The sequence below is a fragment of the Triticum urartu genome, chromosome 2 (assembly GCF_003073215.2).
Source record: "Triticum urartu cultivar G1812 chromosome 2, Tu2.1, whole genome shotgun sequence".
Taxonomy (NCBI): domain Eukaryota; kingdom Viridiplantae; phylum Streptophyta; class Magnoliopsida; order Poales; family Poaceae; genus Triticum; species Triticum urartu.
In genome coordinates, this window is record NC_053023.1 from 94,504,846 (window position 1) to 94,524,989 (window position 20,144).

The 20,144-nt window shown below is 46.2% G+C and overlaps 4 protein-coding genes across 8 annotated transcripts; 2 read left to right on the forward strand and 2 right to left on the reverse strand.

Moving 5' to 3' along the window:
- Nucleotides 1-219: 219 nt before the first annotated feature.
- LOC125536067 lies at nt 220-4,294 on the forward strand. The gene is made up of 3 exons (XM_048699193.1): nt 220-595; nt 1,643-3,206; nt 3,294-4,294. Exons 1-3 carry the CDS (start codon nt 364-366, stop codon nt 3,478-3,480), a joined length of 1,983 nt encoding a protein of 660 aa, XP_048555150.1. The 5' UTR covers nt 220-363; the 3' UTR covers nt 3,481-4,294.
- A 5,022-nt stretch (nt 4,295-9,316) lies between these two features.
- On the reverse strand, nt 9,317-11,296 carry LOC125536070 (chaperone protein DnaJ). Its single transcript, XM_048699197.1, has 6 exons — nt 11,106-11,296; nt 10,786-10,878; nt 9,971-10,001; nt 9,819-9,845; nt 9,620-9,740; nt 9,317-9,530 (listed from the first exon to the last, which is right to left on the reverse strand). The coding sequence occupies exons 1-6, from the start codon at nt 11,169-11,171 to the stop codon at nt 9,476-9,478; spliced, it is 393 nt and encodes a 130-aa protein (XP_048555154.1). The 5' UTR covers nt 11,172-11,296; the 3' UTR covers nt 9,317-9,475.
- Nucleotides 11,297-11,446: 150 nt separating this feature from the next.
- On the forward strand, nt 11,447-17,223 carry LOC125536068 (pentatricopeptide repeat-containing protein ELI1, chloroplastic-like). Of its 5 annotated transcripts, XR_007294911.1 has the most exons (4): nt 11,447-13,285; nt 13,471-13,553; nt 16,736-16,862; nt 16,984-17,223. XR_007294911.1 is itself a non-coding variant. In XM_048699195.1 (2 exons), exons 1-2 carry the CDS (start codon nt 11,824-11,826, stop codon nt 13,481-13,483), a joined length of 1,479 nt encoding a protein of 492 aa, XP_048555152.1. In that variant the 5' UTR covers nt 11,447-11,823; the 3' UTR covers nt 13,484-13,767. The 5 variants fall into 5 exon arrangements, 2 of the variants coding, with proteins under 2 accessions (XP_048555152.1, XP_048555151.1); XR_007294912.1 differs by having other exon boundaries at nt 13,467-13,553; nt 16,736-17,223; XR_007294910.1 differs by having other exon boundaries at nt 16,736-17,223.
- LOC125536069 (CBL-interacting protein kinase 21-like) lies at nt 13,530-18,575 on the reverse strand. The gene is made up of 13 exons (XM_048699196.1): nt 18,087-18,575; nt 17,928-17,990; nt 16,316-16,387; nt 16,126-16,233; nt 15,955-16,035; nt 15,832-15,885; nt 15,597-15,722; nt 15,297-15,506; nt 15,094-15,195; nt 14,489-14,605; nt 14,288-14,359; nt 14,071-14,145; nt 13,530-13,955 (listed from the first exon to the last, which is right to left on the reverse strand). Exons 1-13 carry the CDS (start codon nt 18,255-18,257, stop codon nt 13,851-13,853), a joined length of 1,356 nt encoding a protein of 451 aa, XP_048555153.1. The 5' UTR covers nt 18,258-18,575; the 3' UTR covers nt 13,530-13,850.
- Nucleotides 18,576-20,144: the final 1,569 nt, after the last annotated feature.

The window sequence follows — 20,144 nt, forward strand, 5'->3', positions numbered from 1 at the left end:
ATAGAAACGAAACTAGGAAGAATTAGAACAACTGCATCTTAAATTACGAAATTTAATCAAATACAAATATACCTTATATTATACTACTACAAAGGAACGGAGGAAAGAGTATGTCTAAATTTATTGCTCCTTCGCAATGCACGGACGTTATCATTAGTTAAAATCCGATATAAATCTGGGTACCGATCCTTGCCTAAAATCTCGGTGCCAAGTGGGACGGCAGTTTCCGAGTCCACCTCGACGCCGCCGCCGTCGCAAACCATAAAAAACACCCCCCACTACCCACCCCAGGTCCCCAAACACCACCTCTCCGGTCTCCGACGGAGAGACGCAGGGGTTAGCAGGGGGTTGTCGGGGGCGGCGATGGGGGAGTACGCGGCGGCCAAGACGGCGGTGTGGTGGGACATCGAGAACTGCGCCGTCCCCCGCAACTGCGACCCCCACCTCATCGTCCAGAACATGAGCTCCGCCCTCGCCACCGCCGGCTACGTCGGCCCCATCTCCGTCTCCGCCTACGGCGACACCAGCGGCATCGCCCACAACGTCCAGCACGCCCTCTCCAGCACCGGCGTCTCCCTCCACCACGTCCCCGCCGGTACGGTCCCCCCCTCCGCCCCCTCGCCCCTCTTTCTCCCAAATCCCCAACCACCCCGCTCTGCTCTTATCTAATCGCTCGTGCCGTGGTGGTCCGTTCACCTCTCGCCAATGCATGTGGGTTGCGCCGCTTCGATGGTTGGTGTACTCGATGGATCTGTCGCAAATACTTCAGGATGATAGTGGAATCATAGGGTTTGGATCGGGATATGATATGGGAAGTTCTAGTAGTCGTGTGTTTCTACCCAAGGTGCAGTGGTCTAAAAAAAGGAGAGACATGTCTGTCTTATTCTGTCGACACTTGAATTCTTGCTGTGCTATTGTGGGCATCAATGGTGAAGCTTCTATTGCAGGCTTTTTCTGGAGTTATGTTAGTTTCTGCACGCCTCAAAATCCATATCTGTCTCATGGGATACTTGTTAGAAAACTCCATCCCGACTTTATTAGAGAATATATGCAACTGGTTATTGCTCGGAACAATATATATTTCATTTTTATGTGTGTGCAGGCTGAACTTTTCTAACCTGCCCTTGTTGGTGTATTAGTGTCTAGGGCACATCTAGATGTGCTCTAGTTATTGCACATCTAAATGAGTGAATCAAGCATAAAGAGAAAAGAGAAAAAAGAGAGAAAATATTCACACGAATCTCAATGTAAGATCAATGACATATGACTTAGATGTGCAATACTTATGGCACATCTAGATGTGCTTTAGCAAAACTGTATTAGTAAACACTTAGATTGGGCATTAGAAAATCAGAGACCAACATTTGTTTTCGCTCAATGGAATACATTTCCAAGTGGATTCGGCTTTTATGTGACTCAGAAACTAGATTTTATTTTATTTTTTCTTGGGATTTATCTTGACATCCAAATAATTAAGGCCATAAAGGTTTATTACTAGCATTGAGACTTTTTACTCTTATAAGAAGTAGTGATAGAAAGCTGAGTTCTTCATTGAATGAGTGGGTTGTGAACTTGTGATGATTAGTTACCATTCTCATCTCTCAGATCCTTATTTCTTTTCATTGTTTCCCAACCATTGCAGGCATTAAAGATGCAAGTGATAAGAAGATCTTGGTTGACATGCTGTTCTGGGCTATTGACAACCCTCCGCCAGCGAATTATCTGCTAATCTCTGGTGATCGGGATTTCTCTAATGCCCTTCATAAGCTTAAGATGAGGCGGTACAATATTCTTTTAGCACAACCTCCAAATGTGTCTCAAACGCTTACTGCTGCAGCAAAGAGTGTTTGGCTCTGGAGAAGCCTTGTGGCTGGAGAACCACCATTAGCAGTGTCACCATACATAAGCAGCGCATCAAGTGGCAATAAGGATGATTTGGATACGTCAAGGAACACTGTTCCAAATTCTTCAGCAGCAGCACAAGATACTAACCCTCAAGTGCAGAATTCTTCTCAGCGTGATTATCAAAATGGTGGTAATGGGAAGGTAGATAAGCAATCCAAAGTGAAGCAACCTCGAAAAAATCAGACAGACAATGCATCTAAACCAGCAGGCAAAAAGGAAAATTCAGTTGATGGAGTTGCTGATAATTCCAAAGGAAGCACTGCTAACCAACCAAGTCAGCCTTCTACACCATCATCAAGTTCTTCATCTAGTCCTGAACGCCAGAATAGGGCAAAGGTGAACCAGACAAGTATACCTAAAAACCCACCCCTTTTCCTGCCTAAAAAGCCTGCAAAACCCACTAATTCCCATCAAAAGAGTGTTCCTCATGACTATTTTGGTAGTAAGAAGTCTGGTGTGTCAACTGAATCTGCACAGAAAAATGGTGCTCCTGATTCTGGCAATGGTAGTGCCCATAATCATTCAAAACACCATAACCAATCCTCTCAGCCGCCAAGACCACATAATCCAGTGACTCCTCGTCCTCACAATGGACCTGGTAATTTCCACACATCAAATTTACATAGAAGTAGTTCATGTCCACCACAAGCTCCACAAGGTGGGCATACTGGTGTTCCCACGTCACCATTGCAGTCCTGGCCAAGTGCTCCTCCTCCCCCCTATCATGTCCCGCCAGTTAATTATCCTGATATGAGTCGGCTGAATATTTCTGGATACCCAATAGGGGCTCATGACAACCAAGGTTCAAACGTCAGCTACCATCCAAACTATTCTGGTGCTGTTCAGCCTCCTTACAATAATTATAGTTACAGACATCCAACTCCACCTAATATATCCAGCAACATGCAAAATGCTGGACAATGGGGTGCAAACACTGGATGTTCGCAGCCATCTTCTGACTCTCAAATTCTTATAAGAAATATCTTAAGTGCTTTGGAAGTACTGAAGACTGAGAAGCTTGCACCAACCGAACAGCATATATCAGATTGCGTGCGTTATGGAGGTGCTAATCTACCACAATTTGATGTTAAGAAGGCTCTTGAAGTTGCCATTCAGCATCAAGCCATCGTAACGAAAAAGTTAGGACTTGTGTCATTCTTTCTGGGAAAAGGTGAAAATCTCTGGAAATGCGTGAATATAATGGATACCAATGCTAGGCACTCAAAAGAGACTCTAGATACTGTTCATAGGTACATATCTACCGCCCCTGGATGCTCTGCGATAAAGAACTCCCAATCAAGGTGAGATCCCACACCCAGTAATGTGTTGATTATTTCTGTATTTTTCTTGACTTTGTGGTTAGTATTTTAATTTTTATTTGTTTCTAGGTATCACGCTGCAACTCTCTTGAAGAAAACATGCTTGAAACGTCTTTCCCTTGGTGAAGTTCTTCAAGTTTTGTATATCGCAACCGATAAAATGAAGTGGTTTGTTCCTCACTCTTCAGGCTGGCAGCCTCTATCATGGAACGTGACAGTGGCTGATACTGCTCCAGATGCTAGTGGAAAATCCTAGCCTGGCTACATTTCTCTAATCATATCGGGTGGACAATTTGAGATGTGGTAGTTGGTACAAACCCTCGAGAGGCTGTGGTCTGGTGAGGTTAGAACTAATATGGTGGCCCAGTCTACGTTTTGCCAATATTTCCGTTTCAGAATGATTATCGCGGGTAGTTTAAACTTGGTGTATGAGCTCAGGTTTCACTATTATTACTAGAATGGTACTTCTGTCAGTTAGTTTTTGCAATTCGAAGACATGGAGGGATACAGAAGGTTCATGATCTTTTGTTCAGGTAGTGACCTGATTTTAGAGGTTATGATCTGTTCTTCCCCAAGTGGGCGTAAGGCATACCAGGAGTTGATTTCGAGCTAGCCTGCCGTGGTGGCTCCTGAAGCAGTTGCTATCCAAGGTGCTCAACGAAGCACCAGCATAGAAGCTCACTTGTAAGTCTTAAAATGCATGGATTGTTAGATCTTGTGGGTGGTTCGATTAACAATCTTGTACTGGGAACTTAATCAAAAGCTACCATTGCTATGGCTCCTGGCACATGGCAATAGTCTGAAGATTGCATTTAAAATATGCCTTCAGCATAGTTTGCCTTGCCAAACTTGTCATGCTGTGTGTAGATACTGTCCCGGTGCTTGCCAAACTTGTCATTTGAAATGCCTTAAGCATAGTTAACTCCATGGCATCCTTTTGTTGCCTTTCCCTGCTGAGGAAAGGTTGGGAGTCATCCCATACATTGGGATGCTGGGGTGCCTTGTAATAACCATGATGACAATTACCTTCTGTGGTCAATGTAAATTATCTTTAGTTTTTGCTTCTGCTAGTGGTGATGGGTATCATGTTGATGTTGTGGCATTGCCTGTGGTGATTGGCACCTTGTTCACGCCTTTTATAACGAGCTGTGGGTAGCTGACACTAGGCCAACTTTTATGTTCATCGTGCATGTAAAAAGATGCCAAAATGGTTTCAACATGACAAAATTTTCGACGATTTGTACCAACTAGTAAGTTGGCACGTGCAACCCACGTGTAATCTTTAAAAGAATTCTGAGCCTCCCATCTTGGTTGCCATCCATAGTAGCCCACTCTGCCCATTCACATGACATATGACATCTTTGCTCTTTTGTAGTACTCCTCCGATCCAAAACAAGTGTCGTGGTAAACTAAAACCACGACACTTATTTTGGATCAGAGGCAGTATATAGCGGACATATGTGCCACAATTATCCCTGACATTTACCAAATTGAGATAGCATTAATGAATGAATTAACGTCAACACTATATTTTATCCATGAATGGTTATTTATAACAGGTGATACCTAATATCACATGCTTATGGCTAATCCCGATCTTGACAAACTCACCATATGATACCCCAAAAGAAAACCCAATCAATCAAAATAACATGAACGATAACTTCTGAAGTACTCCCTCCGTTCCTTTATATAAGGTGTATTTGTTTTTTGATAAAATTTCATAATGTAAGGTGCATTTCTTATAAAACCTCATAATTCCTTTTTTAGCCCTTCAAAAAAAGGAAAGTATCTCTCTCCCGATTGACTGTATCTCTATTTCTAGAAGAAGAAGGAAAGCATCTCTTTCCTGATTGTGTGTGTCTTTTCATTTCCTAGCCTAACCGATTTACTTGCCACTAACCAACAAAATTTTAAAGTGTAATTTTGTTCTAAATTATCTATAGTTTGTTGCCTTGGTCACCGTGCCCAAAAAAATACACCTAACATAAAGGAACGGAGGGAGTATTTAATAACAGCAAAAGAAAACTACTAAATTAAACTTCGCATCAGGGTAACTTATGGTTCTTCTCGAGAATTAGAATCTCTGAATCATAAAAATCGACGTGGCTTCCTTAGAGATATAGCTCAAGTTTGTTAATGTAGTTCAAAGCAATGGCCTATTGAAAAAGTTTGTACCGGAGCTCGTTTCAGCCAAGTTAAGTATGATTCCAGTGAAATCAATCATCTGATCCACTATTGTGTGCATAATGGGATTATACATAGAAGATGAAATTAGTGAACGGTGAGTACACACCTTTTATTTCACCGGGGCGTCCAGATATATAAGTTGTGCTCACACATCTTTCTTCACCTTGCATGTCATCTATACCAATATAAAAAGACCCAGTGAGGCAGATCCAATAAATCTCAGTACATCCTGATCGTACCTCGCTGGTAATTTAAATTAGCGCATATCCTGATCGTAGCGGAGAAGCACCCGAATGACTATTTTGCATCTGCGAGATGTGTGTACAAAATCAGTGAAATCAGTATAATATGCATGAACATGGATGAGCAAATTTCAGGCAATGCAAATCACACTGGTAATGAAGCTTAAGTGCTAAATGCCTGCATTCAAATCGCCGATCAAAGAGTTTTAAACTCTGTTAACAAGCTTGATTTGCCTTCAGTTATCAAGTGTATACGGGGCTACTTTTCGGTTGATCGATCTTAGGTAAGTGAAACGTTAATAAGTACATCACGTATGCCAAAACAGATAGCACACGTGAACCAATCTATAAAATGTGAAGCAAAGGTGAACAAAAGACAGTACAAATGAAAGACCTCTCCGGCCGTCAGGCCTGGCGGCGGTGTGTTTGAAGGTAGCACATCCCCTGACCGTGCGAGATGACGGGGAGATGTGAACTCACGGCGTGACCGACGGCCCAGGCCAGGCGGTTTAGGCGGCGTCCCCGACGGCCGGCCAAGCAGTTTAGGTGGCGGCGCTAATGGCCGAGGCTAGGCGATCCGATGGGTGGGAGCGGCACGGAGCTGTGAGGGGCAGCGGCCCTGAAGGTGTGGCAGCTCGATCAAGGCGATGGGGGTGGCGTCCTGAATAGTGCGGCAGGTCGATGCGATGGCGGCGGCGTGCAGCGGCTCAAGGCTATTTGGGCGGCGCGAGGCGGCGTCCCCGACGCTGCGGTGGTTCCCTTCTATCCTGAACGTGCGGCGGTTTCCTTTCATGCGAAGTGTTCGTAAGGAAACAGACCAGGGAAGATAATCAGGAAAGAGAAAGTATTGCTTAGCGCTAAATGTGTTTAGTCGCTCACCATCAGGACAATAAGGACAGTTGAATGAACGCAAATGGATGACTAAGATTTATTGGATCTGCCTCACTGGGCCTTTTTATATTGGTATAGATATAGATATAGATGTAGTAAAGGATGTCCATGAATGAAGAAATTATAAGTAGGAACTATGGTCTGAATGGATCTCCGAACTCACACACTTGCTCCTAGAATATACGTACCCGCAAACAAATGGGAGTGGCGTTTCGGCTCCCAGAAGCATATGCTCCTGGGGTGAACAAAAACTCAACAAATAGGAAACAAACTAAAAAACTATTTTGTGTATGTTCAATATTAGTGTTTGATGTGTTCTTGACAATTTTCACACAAAAAGGAACAGTTGTGTTTTGTCAGGAAAAAAAGACAAAGATATAGTGCTCTAGAAATGCCAAAAATTGGCACTCAATTATGGTTGCAATGCTTGGGCTTTCACCATAAAAATTTGCAAATGACATTTGAAAATGAACATTTGAATGTCTGAATTGTCTTGTATTTTCTTCACATTTGTAAATGTATTTTTGGCGCGTAGGAGCATTTTTTTTCGATCAGAGGGGCCACACGGCCCCCATTTTCATTACGAAAATGGAGTCACAGCATACGAATCAAGTTTCATACAGATTCAACTTCTTTCGATGCCTAACATATGCATCATGAAAAAAAAAACTACTCCTACATCTTGAGGCACTTCATCTGCACCTATAGGATGCTACAACATCTTGAAGCTCATCAACATCTTGAAGCTCATCAACAAAAAACTTCATTTTTGCATTAGGTGAAATAACTCACTACAACCTGAGATACCAAACTCTGCACCTACAGGGTGCTATAGCAAAAGAACAAGAGAGATCATCGCAAATGCTACATCTATCACCACTTGATCAACAGAGCCTCCGTACAGCAGCCCCCAGCCGTAAGCACGCTTGAAGACGTCCCTCGCTATCTGGGCCAACCTCTTGGTCACTTCCTTAAGAGTTTTTTGCACTCCTCTTTTCTATAGCACACCCCACGAATCCAACACGGAACATAAGGAGAAGATAATATCAATAGGATCATTAGGTAAAGAACTTTGAAAGCAAGATTTATTTCTTGTTTTCCAGATCAACCATAATAAAGCAGCCGTACCAATAGCTATAACCACTCTATCTTTCCTAGTATACTTAGGAAGCCAATTCTGGCAAAAGTCAAAGAATGACAGGGGTGTTTGGGGATTTCCCAAAGCACTCCCAACTACATTCCAAAGAAACCGAGCAAAAGAGCAAGTGAAAAACAGATGGTCAATACATTCATTGGCATCACAAAATTCACATTTGTTGGTGCCTTTCCAGCCTTTTTTACATAAATTGTCCTTGGTCAAGATCCTCTCTTTGATAACTAACCAAATAAAAGCCTTAATTTTTAAAGGTACCTTCAGTTTCCACAGAAACTTAAAAGGGAACACTACTCTCCTAGCAATAATATATTGATAAAGAGATTTAACAGAGAACTGGCCAGAGCTGGTCAAAAGCCATTTGACTTTGTCAGGTTCCTCACTCAGAACAACCTGACTGCACATATCTAGAAGTTTATTCCACATATCCAATGTCTCCCCATGTAAACATCTCCTAAATCTAATGCAGTTAAAATCTTGTTCAAATGCTTTAGCAACCGTAATGTTTTGATGGAAAGTAAGTTTGTACAAGCGAGGAAAAAGTTGACAGAGAGGCTTGTTGTGGATCCAAGCATCTTCCCAAAATCTAGTTTTACACCCATCTCCAACAATTCTCTGACAACAGTTGTAAAAGATATTTTTAACACTCATGATACCATTCCAAAAATGAGAGTTGGTAGGAGATGACTCACATTGAGACAAAGTTTTCCTCTTCAAATACTTTGCTCTAATCATCTCCTGCCAATCCCCATCTTTATTCTCAAGTCTCCAGAGCCATTTACACAAAAGACTAATATTCTTGATATCCAGATTAGTAACACCCAACCCCCCTTGGTCTCTAGGTTGACAGACATCAAGCCAGTTAACTAAATGAAACTTCCTAAACCCCTCTTTCTCTTGCCAAAGCACCCGAGCTCGAAAGAAGTCGATTCTTTTGCCTACTCCCTTTGGTAGATGGAAAAAGTTAAATAAATGACTAATGACGTTACTCAAGCAAGTTTCAGTACGGATAAGCCTACCACCCATAGATAAAAGAGCCCCCTGCCACGCTGCAGCTCCTTTCTCTACTTTTTCTTCCGCTGGCTTCCAATCAGCATTACAAAGCTTTTTATAATGCAGGGGAAGACCTAAATACTTAAAAGGGAAGCCCCCAATAGCACAAGTAAAAATGCCGGCGTAGTCAGCTTGTTTCTCCAAAGCTTTACCGAAACAGAAAATTTCACTTTTTAAAAAATTAATCTTCAGACCGGTCAAATGCTCAAAAACACATAGAATTATTTTGAGGTTCCTAGCCCCCTCGAGGTCATCTTCAAAACAGAAAATAGTATCGTCCGCATATTGCAAAAGAATACAACCTAGGCAACACTCCCTTGATAAATCCTTGTTCTTGCGCCCTTTGCACCAGGGTAGCAAGAACATCAGCCGCCAAATTGAAAAGCAAGGGGGAAAACGGATCCCCTTGCCTCAAACCCTTCCTGGTAACAAAATACGGGCCAATAACATCATTAATAGTGATGGCAACCTTTCCATTACTAACGACATCTTTTGTCCCATCTTTTGTCCACTGGACAAAACGTTCAGGGAAGCGGCGCGCAGGAGCATATGCTCCCTAGAGCTAAACTGAACATCTACAAAGCATGTGTCTTTTCTTTGAAATCACAAACAGTGATTGGTGCCTTTATTCAGTGCAGAGATTGTTTTGCATCTCAAATTGCAACACACAGATCTTCTCTTCTATTAGCTTATATGGATATCGACAGTACAATGAGTTTCCATTATGGAAGAAAAGGGTTCTGAGAGGAACACACATCCTTTTGCCGCTGGTATGCCCTTCATGAAACCAAAATGGATTTCTCAATCAGCAATAAGAATGTAGATCTTGATGTTTTTCTCTTGCAAAAAAGTGTAAGTATGGTTACCTCGAAGCGCTGTAGGAACCAAAGGAAACTGCGGCACAAATTATGAGCAGAAAGGGGGCTTTAACCAATATCTTGTTTGATCTTCTGTATCCCGTTGGAACACCAGACCTCATTACATGTACTGCATTTCACGCATGATCATCTCATCAGCTACAAAGATGGAGGAAACAACAAATCTGCATTCTGAAACCAAATTTACCTTCCATTCTGTTCCCAAATCTTCGACCTGCAAACCGCAACAAGCATACCATAATCCCATCAGTCAAATCAATAACCAATACCATAAACCGCAACTTAGGTGCCAGATGATAAAGGAAAAACAAAGGCTGGTTATCAAAGTGAATAACATACCATCCTTCAAACAAGAATATGCTTCTACTACCTGCAAAACACAAACACAATTAAGATTTATAGATTACAATTGTGAGAAAGAAATCAAATGCAGAAAATTGATTGTGATCCTCGTGCGGAAAACCACATTCAGGCCTCCTTTGGTTTGTAGGAATGGATTCCTACTCCTATGTAGGATAGGAATCAATCCTTCACATTTCAAAGGAAAAAAGACATTAGCCTAGACTTAATGGAAAAATTCCTATCCTATGCATCAAATGACATCTCTTTCCCTATAGGAATTGAGATGCATGTCATCTCACTTCCTATGATTTTCTTACTCCTATGATATTCCTATCCTATGAACCAAAGAATGCCTCAAATTTAATATTCGCTCAACTGGAAAAGGTATGAGTGTTAGCACATTCAAATTTGCAGAAACTCTCTTGCATGCTTGGGAATGCCAAATATACTATGTCCATAAGCTGAACAGGTCACCTAAAGCTCAGGAACTACATTAAGATCACATATATGCTCATTTTGATATCAACGATTTAATTGTGGAAGGGCAATTAGCATGGTAAATCCAAAAGCTATACAAGCATTCTAAAGCTCAGCAAGTACATTAATATCACATCTATGCTCATTTTGACATCAGTGATTCAATTATGAATGAGCAACTAGCATGGTATAAAGGTTGCTTAAAAAATTAGCATGATCAAGCTAAAATACTCGTCTAATTGCCTTTCATGCCTGAATAACACCATGAACAAGGAACATGCAAATAACAAGCATCATGATGCCTGAAGTTCCTTCACCACGACTGATTACCTGACCTGCTTGAATTTTGACTCGGCTTGAGGCTTCTGATCAATCGGGACGCGATCGGGATGGGACTCCATGACCATTCTTCTATACGCAGCCTTAACCTGCAACAGAAGATTCAGAGCATATATGAACTCAAATTTGGGAGATTGACACCAACGTTTAGCCAAAATCCAGCAGAAACTGCTAGCAGATTAGCTCGTCCGAGCAAGAACTAGCCGGACAAAGCTGGACTACCATCCTGAGATGATCCGCCGTGGGATATTCGCAGGGGGAGCAGCGCGGCAGGGAGGAAGGGGTCGGGGGGCGGAATTGGGGAGATGGATGATACCTCGGAAGGGGACGGGCGGGAGTAGGGAGCGAAGCCCAGGAGCTCCATGGCCTCGCTGCTCCTCATCTCTCTCCCTTTCTTCCTCGTGCGATCCCGCCGGACAAATCGCGGCGGCAGAGGCGACGACGGCGGGGCGGCTGGCCGGTCAGGTTGGTCGCGGTAGGCGCAGCGCTCGAATGAAGCAGGAGCAGCCAAGGCCGCTCCACGTATTTGCTACGCGCGGCGGCCTCGCTGGCAGCTTCCTTGCCGTCAGATCCAGCCTCCGCCGATCGCACGGCCGAGACGCGCTCGCCGAGCCGTCACAGCGTGCTGTTCGTGCACCCGCCGAAGCCGAGCTCGAACGCTTCAAGCAAGCTCTCGGCGATGCGCGCGCGAGGGGGCGGCGCGGCCACGCCGCGGCCGGAGCACCTGGCGGCGCACGCGCGGCTCGTCAAGTCGGCCGACGCGGACCCGTTCGTCGTCAGCACCGTCATGCGCGCCTACCTCCGCGCCTCGCTCCCGCTGCAGGCGCTGGTCGTCCTCCCGCGGGCTCCTCCCGCGCGCGCCCCGCCTCCTCGCCAACTCCTTCTCCCTCTCCCTCGCCCTCCAGGCCTGCGCCGCCTCCGCCGCGCTCGCTTCGTCGGCCGCGACCCGGCCGCTCGGCGCCTCGCTCCACGCGCGCGCGGTCAGGTCCGGCTTCGCCGCCGCCGATCTCTTCGTCCGCACCGCGCTCGTCGAGATGTACGCCAAGTCGGGCCGCGCGGAGCTCGCGCGCGCCGCGTTCGACGAGGCGCCCCGCCGGGACGTGTTCCTCTGCAACGTCATGCTCGCGGCCTACGTCGCGCGCGGCGAGGTCGCGGAGGCGAGGAGGGTGTTCGACGGAATGCGGGACCGGGACCTGGTGTCCTGGAACACGATGATCCACGGGTACGCCGTGAGAGGGGACGTCGGCATGGCGAGGGAGATATTCGACGCGACGAGCGACAGGGACGCCTTCTCGTGGAGCTCGATGATCTCCGCGTACGCCAAGGGCCGTCGGTCCAAGGAGGCGCTGGAGCTGTGGAAGGTGATGCGAGCGGCGCGTGTCGCTCCAGACTGCATCACCATGGTGAGCGTGCTCTCGGCGTGCAGCGACATGGGGGCACTGACCATTGGCGCAGAGGTGCACCGGTTTGTCGAGAGCCACAGGGTTGAGGTAGACATGAAGCTGGGTACTGCTCTGGTTGACATGTATGCCAAGTGCGGTGACATTGAGAATTCTCTGAAGGTGTTCCGCGCTATGCCTGTGATGGACGTGCTTACTTGGAGTTCAATGATCATTGGACTGGCCAATCACGGACTTGGCCATGATGCTCTAAGTTTGTTCTCAGAGATGATATCACAAGGACTGCAACCAAATGAGATCACCTTCGTTGGAGTTCTTATCGCGTGCACTCATGTTGGTCTAGTGAGTGATGGCAAGAAGTATTTCAGCTCAATGACTGACGTTCACGGTGTGGTGCCAAGGGTCGAGCACTATGGATGCATGGTCGATCTTTTGGGTCGTGCAGGCCATGTTGAGGAGGCAATGCAGCTTATCAGGAGCATGCCTTTTGAGCCGGATGCAATTATTTGGAGAACACTTCTTGGCGCCTGTCGCATCCATAAGAATGTAGAGATTGCAGAGGAAGCTATGGCCAAATTGAAAGTACTGGATCCTCTTGCAGATGGACACTATGTGTTGCTGTCAAACATATATGCACAAGCAAACTCGTGGGAAGGTGTTGCAGAAATGAGAAAAACGATCAAGAGGGAGAACATTCAGAGGGTTCCTGGAAGAAGCTCGATCGAATGGGAGAACACAGTTCATGAGTTTGTCTCTGGTGATAGATCGCATCCGAGGATTGAGGAGATCTACAAAATGTTGGAAGAGATGATTGGCCGGTTAATACAAGCAGGATATAGGCCCATGACAAGCTTGGTATTGCAAGATATTGATGAGCAGTCTAAAAAGCGGGCACTGGCTGAACATAGCGAGAAACTGGCCATTGCTTTTGGGCTGCTGACCACCCCTCCAGGGTCAACTCTTCGAATAACAAAGAACCTCAGAGCTTGTGAAGACTGCCATTCAGCGATTAAGCTTATATCCTTGGTATATGGTCGCAAGTTGATTATTAGAGACCGGAATCGTTTCCACCATTTTAGTGAAGGGCAGTGCTCATGTAAGGATTACTGGTAAACTTAGAACCTTTTGTACCAGAAAAAGTTCTGGTGTACCAATTGTTTGTCCGTACCTTGCTAGTAATCTGAAGTTTAAGGTTGCTAGATATTCTTATACTTGAGCATGTATCTGAAAGAACTGCACTAGAAGAACAATCTTCTAATATTATATTCTTCCGAAAGTCAGGGAACTCATTTAGAAGCTGAAGGATTGACAGAAGATCTGCCTTCCAGTATACATCAAACTTAAGAGGGGGAAACAAAGAACAGGTAATTCTTATATGCGCACTTCAACTGTTTACATAATATTGCATACATAGTCAGTAGCAAATCTGCCCAAAGTAATAAAAATAAAACTATCATGAACCATCCAAGAGAAATCTTTTTTTCCTCGGCTGGTCAATATTTGGTATTTGAATGGTGTAGCTTGTATATCTACAACTTGGTTTTACAAAAATGTGTCATACATGGTACCTAGTGGTGGCCTGGTGGGTCCTCTTGTTTAAAAGGGAGGATCCATTTACCTAGTAGGCTCTCTTGCTAGAAAAAGGGTAGGGGGCCCTTTCATCAAAAGCTACTATTAAATCGATAAAGCTCTTGTCTTATGGAGTCATTCTTCAGAAGTTGCTGGCTTTTGCATATTCCCAAGTCGTCTGAGAGCGTTGCACACAGCTGCAGCAAGAATGGCATAGGTTATAAATTGTAATTTGGATGTTGTGCTGTGACCGAAATGATCAAGAAATAAACAGATTATTTAAAACGGACTCAGCAAGGGAAGTAACCCTACCTGTCTGTATAGGGAGCAGTCTCCACATGACCTTTTGAGCTCAACAACATAAAGAGATTCATTGATCTCAAACACCTGGAATCACAACACAACTATGTTAAGATGCAGTAATGTCTAACAGGAACAGATTGCACCATGAAATGGAAGCTGTATTGGATAGTTACTTCTTCTTTTGCATTAATCTGTATTTTTAATTGTGACAATATGATAAAAGTACCTCAGCAGAAATTAATAATGATCCATGCCCTCTTGGATTTGTTGGTCCCTTGCGCTCTTGGATCACTTTTAGCTGTAGAACATGATAATATAGCTGTCAACATCACTGACTGAAGAAAACAAAGTTTGTACACAATCCATTGAACTGTGAGTTTTAACGTGATGCAGTTCTTAGTCCATAGACACATCTGAGGTCACTAACCTTGCCATTGTTCTTCTGTACTTGGAAGCCCATATTTATGACATTGCTCTCTATCTTCTCAAATAGATAAGTAGGGGGGTAGTTTGATGCAAATCTGGTTTTTCTTTCTGAGACGTCCTGCAATGAAGCCACACATCTGAGTTTAGTGGAGGGTCACTACTACAATGGAGGACATTTATAACTCCATAATATTGGCATAGCAGATGCGCGGTGAGGACATGTACATAATTATGACAATAATCAGTGGCTTTGTCAGTCAATTGTTCCTGTCTGCTATTGTTTTCTCACATTGCCTAACGTTTTTGTTGTTTGCTGTGCTTATTATCCCAGGTGTGGCTCTTCCAAGTTAGATCCTGTTGGATGTATGGGTTTGGATTGTATCTAGCTTAGACCCTTTGGTAGTAATTTTGAGGAAGTAAATGTTAAGGAGTATTAGTGCTGGTCTAGGAGTCCTTATTAGTCTATGTTTAGTTTCCTTGCACCTCAAGTCATGTGTAATATATATATGCCCCTTGGGCCTTCAATAAAGTTAAGTTGCTTTCCTAACAGTAAAATGCATGAACATACACTAACAGATGAGATGAAGAAACAAATATTGGACTCACTTCTTTCTCAAAAAACCCAGATAAATCAAGGCACGAGGACATTCCGATGAGTTGAAAAGCATTCATCTGGTTGATTGCGGGGTTGTCTTGAATGCCATTGTTCTTCAAGAAAAAAAACAGATGAAGTTCAGTCTTTGTCACTCAGTTAAAATTTAAAACCATGCGGTTATACAACAAATATTAGTGCACATCACATAGGCTACCTTGGTCATGTGGGAGTTGTCATCACCAACGTAATTATCGTCATCATCATCAAAAGGCACTGCTGGAGTATAACTTTGATTGAACCAATCGTGTTCCCTTAGTCCGTCCATGCCAAGGCGGGTAATGGGGTTTGGATCCAGGAGTTTTCGCAGTATATCTTGGGCTCCTGGCGAAAGCCATTTAGGAATACGATAATCCCCTTTTAGAATCTGAGGATAATATCACACTGTGAGATATATGGCCGCAGCAAAAAAGAGAACACATTTTGCTAGCGTGGGCCTCGATTCTTTGCTTCATACCTTTTGATAAAGGACAACCATATTTTCGTCATCGAACGGAAGATTCCCTGTAAGCATCACATAGAGGATAACGCCACAGGACCATACATCTGACATGGAGCCATCATAACCTTTGTTGAGAAGGACCTACATACATACACCACCATCAGAAATTCCATCCTCCTTATGGAGTAAGCAGAAGAATCATGAACCAGTATCAGGTTCAGAGCCAGATGAAATAATGCTTAGTCCTTACCTCAGGGGCTATGTAGTTAGGGCTACCACACGTGGTATGCAGTAATCCATCTTTCTGAAAATGGGGCTTTGTTTCAGACACCAGGGGAATGATTCAGCTACCTAAAAGGAAAAAATACCATACCCGTTGATGCTGTGGAAGGGCACTTAGTCCAAAATCAGAGACCTTTATGTTCCCTTTCGCATCAACCAGGACATTCTCGGGCTACAGAAGGTGCGGAAGAATGTCAGGTCTTAATCTCGTATCCATTCGTAGTTCGGGATCAAAAGGTGGAAACTCTCAGTAGTTACTTACCTTAAGGTCCCTATGATAAACCCCCCTCTCGTGGCAATAGCTTATAGCATCCATTAGCTGCTGGAACAGTTTCCTCCCTTCCTTCTCTGAGAGCTTGCCCTTTAGTGCCTGGCATGCATCAGGGAGTGTTAGAGATGGATGCATGTGAAGCATGCTTATCACAGTGGGAGCGTATGAGAAGAATCCTTACGATTTTCTCAAATAGCTCTCCTCCATTTACGTACTCGAGCACCATGTATATCTTGGTCTTGCTCGCGGCAACCTGGAGAAGAAGGGGTGAAATTGTAACACACTCAGGCTGGCCAAGGATAAAGTGGGCGTGGATAGTTGTTACAGAAATGCCTGATTGCTTAACCTCTTTAAAATAAAATTGGTATGATTTCTGTTTTTTCCGTGCAATTTTATTGTTCAGGGAATCACATTTTCAATGGAGGATGATGGCCTCAGCTTTCTTGGCTGGTACTGCATCTCCGATAGATTGCAGTTTCGTCGTTACTGTATAATAATTTAGAGATTGTAGGGTGCAATTCTACGTTTCAGGGGACCAAATTTCTAATGCTTTGCTTCGGCGTGCAGGCATCGCTTTCCTAACCTTTCTTTCCGATCGCAGGAAGCCAAGGAGCAAGCCTAACATAACATGGATGGAGTTGGAGTTTATCCACTAACGCAATCAGTCGGTGAGCCGAACACTCGAAAGAAACGGTCTAGTTTCCCCCCAACAAGCCTCCCTTTTCCAGGTTATCCTTGAAATTACTACTGTTGTCTAGCCCGTTTGGCACTTATCTCTCCATTGCAATCCTATCGTGTAGCCTGTTTGGTTCTTATCCTCTCTCTCTCTCTCTGCATTGCATTTTGCAGTACTGTGATGTGATGCTGGCGTGCAATGCCTTGCAGGACCGAGGAGCTGCCTGAAACGCACAAACGATAAACTAGACGGCTCCCCCTCCCTCAATGATTGTGTTCCGCTTTGGGAGCACCCGTTTGGTGGCTTCCGGGTTGCTTCAGTTATCGTTAACATTAACACAGGGCGTCCTGATCCGATCGCCTCCGTGGAGCGATGTCGGCCACCGGATCCCCAGATCACACGGCTGAGATGGCGCGCAGACGTCCGGTCAGGTTAGCATGATCTTGACTAGTATCATAATGCCCAATGGACCATGGACGTCATCAGATGTGACAGCCCGTGTTTTGTTTTCTTGCTGCACGTAACTACGCTGGATCTTGGCCAATCTCAATGGTCGCACTAGTATAATACACAGGACAGAAAAGTAATGCTCGCCCTGGTATAATAATGCTGAGGAAATAGTGCAAGGCAGAAAATTAATGGTGGCGTGTAACACGAGAGCGACAGGGCTCTTGCCCTTTCCTGCCCCGGCCGGGTAGAAAATTCATTGTTTGGCTAGTCACCTCAGGCGTTCGGTCCTTTTTACACCGATGTCGCCACCAAGAAAAAGGATAGAACCCATTTTTAACCGCGCATGTGGGCGGTTATTCAAAGCGGACGACTGCTGGGTTGCTCGGTGAGTCTTCTTCTGCCTATCGTCTCCGCAGCCAAAATAAGTTTAAGTTGAGATAAAATAATTGGAACCCGCCGCAGCTTTGGAGGTTCAGACGGCAACTTCAATGGCGCACGGTGTGGCTGCGGATCGATGTGCCGATCACGCGATTGGCGCTCATTTACTCCTACCCACCCACCCCGGCTCCAAGAACATTTCAGCGCCAGGGAAAGAAAAAGAGGACCAAATCTTACGAACTCTCTCGACTTGTGGGCTTGGGCGAGGGATGGTGGGGGTGAAATTTACCTCGTAGAGGCGGACGACGTTGGGGTGCTTGAGCAGCTTCAGCGTCGCGATCTCCGTCTTTATCTGCGTGGGCCGCCGCAAGCAAGCAACCACGGTGAGCACCCGGAACGCGCAAGAGCGGGACGGAAGAAATCGATTGGGCGGAGGGGGGGCGCGCACCTGCTCGTCGATCTTCATGGCGAGGATGCGCTGGCGGTCGAGGATCTTGATGGCGAAGGCGCGGCCGGTGTCGGCGTGCCGCGCCAGCCTCACCTTGCCGAAGTGCCCCTCCCCCAGCGTCCGCCCCATCTCGTACTTGCCCATCCGCATTGCCCCCTCCGCCGCCGCCATGCCGGCCCGGCGCGCGCGCGGGCGCTGGTTCGCCGGCCTGCCGGCACCTCCCTCTCGGCGGGGGTGAAGGTCAAGACGGCTAGGACTCGAGAGCGAGAGCCTGAGCGCGCGCGGGCGCGGGTTCGCCGACCTGCCGGCACCTCTCGGCGGGGGGAAAGGTCAAGAAGACGCGGGAGCAGCTAGGACCCGAGAGCGAGAGCGAACTAGAGCGCGCGCGCGCGTGCGTGCGTGGCGGGGTGGACTAGAGGCTGGGAGAACGTTAGGTGGGGGGCAAGGAGAGCGCGGGCTTTTATCGGAGCTTGGCCCTGGCGGGGTGGCGCCTCGGGTGCTCCAGGGAGTTTTTATGAGGGAGGAGGAATGGTTTCTGATGACCCGACCCAGGCTCAACCTCAATTTGACTTCATCAAGCCCTTTTTTTCCCAGTTCCAAAAGAAAAGTTCTTGTTTTTTATAGTATGTTTTTATGTTTGGAGGAATCAGGGGGAATCAGGCTTGGCCGCACGTTAAAGAGTGTGTGTTTGCGTGCGTGTCTTATCCGGATGGCGATTCGCAGATCATTCGTATTAATTTGTTTGCATAATTGATTAATTGAAGCTGGGTGAGAAAAGTCGGAGTTCGGTCCGTCTGCTCGACTGTTGATCGTGTCTTTGGGCGTTTTGTTTCTCGACACTTTGTCAAATTATTAGAAAGCTGTATCGTATCATCCACCAAATGGAACGCCTTTTCGCCTCTCGACGGCCGTTTATCCTCTCCAAAGCACGCGGGAGAATATGCAACCATTTTGTGCGTCCCCTTCAGAACAGGAATAAAATAAAGGGGGAACAGCTATGTGTGTCGCGACCACATTTCAATTGCGAGAGCTCATGCGTTGGTGTCATGCTCTCAATCAGCAGGCACGCTGATGTCCAAGTCCAACGCTAGATTCAAAGACATGATTGCCCAGGGGGGCCGATATCATGGTGCCTCGTTGCTTTCTATCTAGCCTTTGTAGAGCCAGATCCACGTGTGTGCTCGCAATTGAAGCCGCTAAATCATACGCCACGCACGCAACTACCAGCCCTGATTACCACACTTCATTCCTGGTTCAAAGTACTCGAGTTTTAAAAGGAAAAATGTTCAAAGTACTAGTAGTACTCGACTGTTGGCTCCAGGTACACGCCATGGTGTGTGTGTCCGTACATGTCAATGAAGCGTCGGGGTATTACTTAACTGAGTATAAACCAAAAATTGCCAAACCAAATGAAGCAACTCTGTCCCACATCGATCGGTCACAGATTTTGATTTGATCCTGACAGGACGTGTATGTATGTACGTATGATAGTATGATACACGAGCGGCGGGACCGCTTCTTGTCCATACACTCCTAGCGCGACTGCCGTTCACCGCATCCATTCATCCCGAGGCCATTTGGAGAAAAAACAATAATATTGCGTCCGAGACCGAAGTGAGGCTGCGGCGCGGCCGCGCGTCTGCTCCTGTGCTGCCGATCGCCTTCCGCCGATCCGTGCGTCGGCATCCGTATCAGAATCGCGGCCGGGTGGGGTGGGTGTGGCCTGCGGGTGGCCCCGTTGATCGGGTCGAGCAGTCCGGTGATCGGTCGATCCGGTCGGCGCGGCTGTGCGTGGCCGGCAGGGGCCGCGGGCCGCGGTCACCGCGTTGTCCCCGCCCCGCGCGGCATCCCACCGCCGCCCAGCCAGAGCGCGCGCTCGCCCTCCTTATAATTTCCCGGAGATTCTGGCCGTGAGCCGCCCCCCGCCTGGCGTCGTCTGGTGGCGTCGCCGCTTGCGTGTGCCTCCGCGCGCGTTGACTGGTGGGTGCGGGTGTGGGTGTGGGGCGGTTGCTTCCTGGGTCGCCGGCGCCGCGCGGGGAAGCGTTCGGGTTTTTGCAC

Bases quoted from the DNA above. Each gene is read 5' to 3' on its own strand.
- LOC125536067 (XM_048699193.1), top strand. From the start codon at position 364: ATGGGGGAGTACGCGGCGGCCAAGACGGCGGTGTGGTGGGACATCGAG. The intron at 596-1,642 runs GTACGGTCCCCC...CAACCATTGCAG, and splicing joins CCTCCACCACGTCCCCGCCG to GCATTAAAGATGCAAGTGAT. The intron at 3,207-3,293 runs GTGAGATCCCAC...ATTTGTTTCTAG, and splicing joins ATAAAGAACTCCCAATCAAG to GTATCACGCTGCAACTCTCT.
- LOC125536070 (XM_048699197.1), bottom strand. From the start codon at position 11,171: ATGAGGAGCAGCGAGGCCATGGAGCTCCTGGGCTTCGCTCCCTACTCC. The intron at 10,002-10,785 runs GTCAGGTAATCA...TGTGTTTTGCAG, and splicing joins CCGAGTCAAAATTCAAGCAG to GTAGTAGAAGCATATTCTTG. The intron at 9,741-9,818 runs GTAAATTTGGTT...CGTGAAATGCAG, and splicing joins ATTTGGGAACAGAATGGAAG to TACATGTAATGAGGTCTGGT.
- LOC125536068 (XM_048699194.1), top strand. From the start codon at position 11,824: ATGTACGCCAAGTCGGGCCGCGCGGAGCTCGCGCGCGCCGCGTTCGAC. The intron at 13,286-13,470 runs GTAAGGATTACT...TCCGAAAGTCAG, and splicing joins TAGTGAAGGGCAGTGCTCAT to GGAACTCATTTAGAAGCTGA.
- LOC125536069 (XM_048699196.1), bottom strand. From the start codon at position 18,257: ATGGCGGCGGCGGAGGGGGCAATGCGGATGGGCAAGTACGAGATGGGG. The intron at 17,991-18,086 runs GTGCGCGCCCCC...CGGCCCACGCAG, and splicing joins CCATGAAGATCGACGAGCAG to ATAAAGACGGAGATCGCGAC. The intron at 16,388-17,927 runs GTAAATTTCACC...CTTCTTCTCCAG, and splicing joins ACGTCGTCCGCCTCTACGAG to GTTGCCGCGAGCAAGACCAA.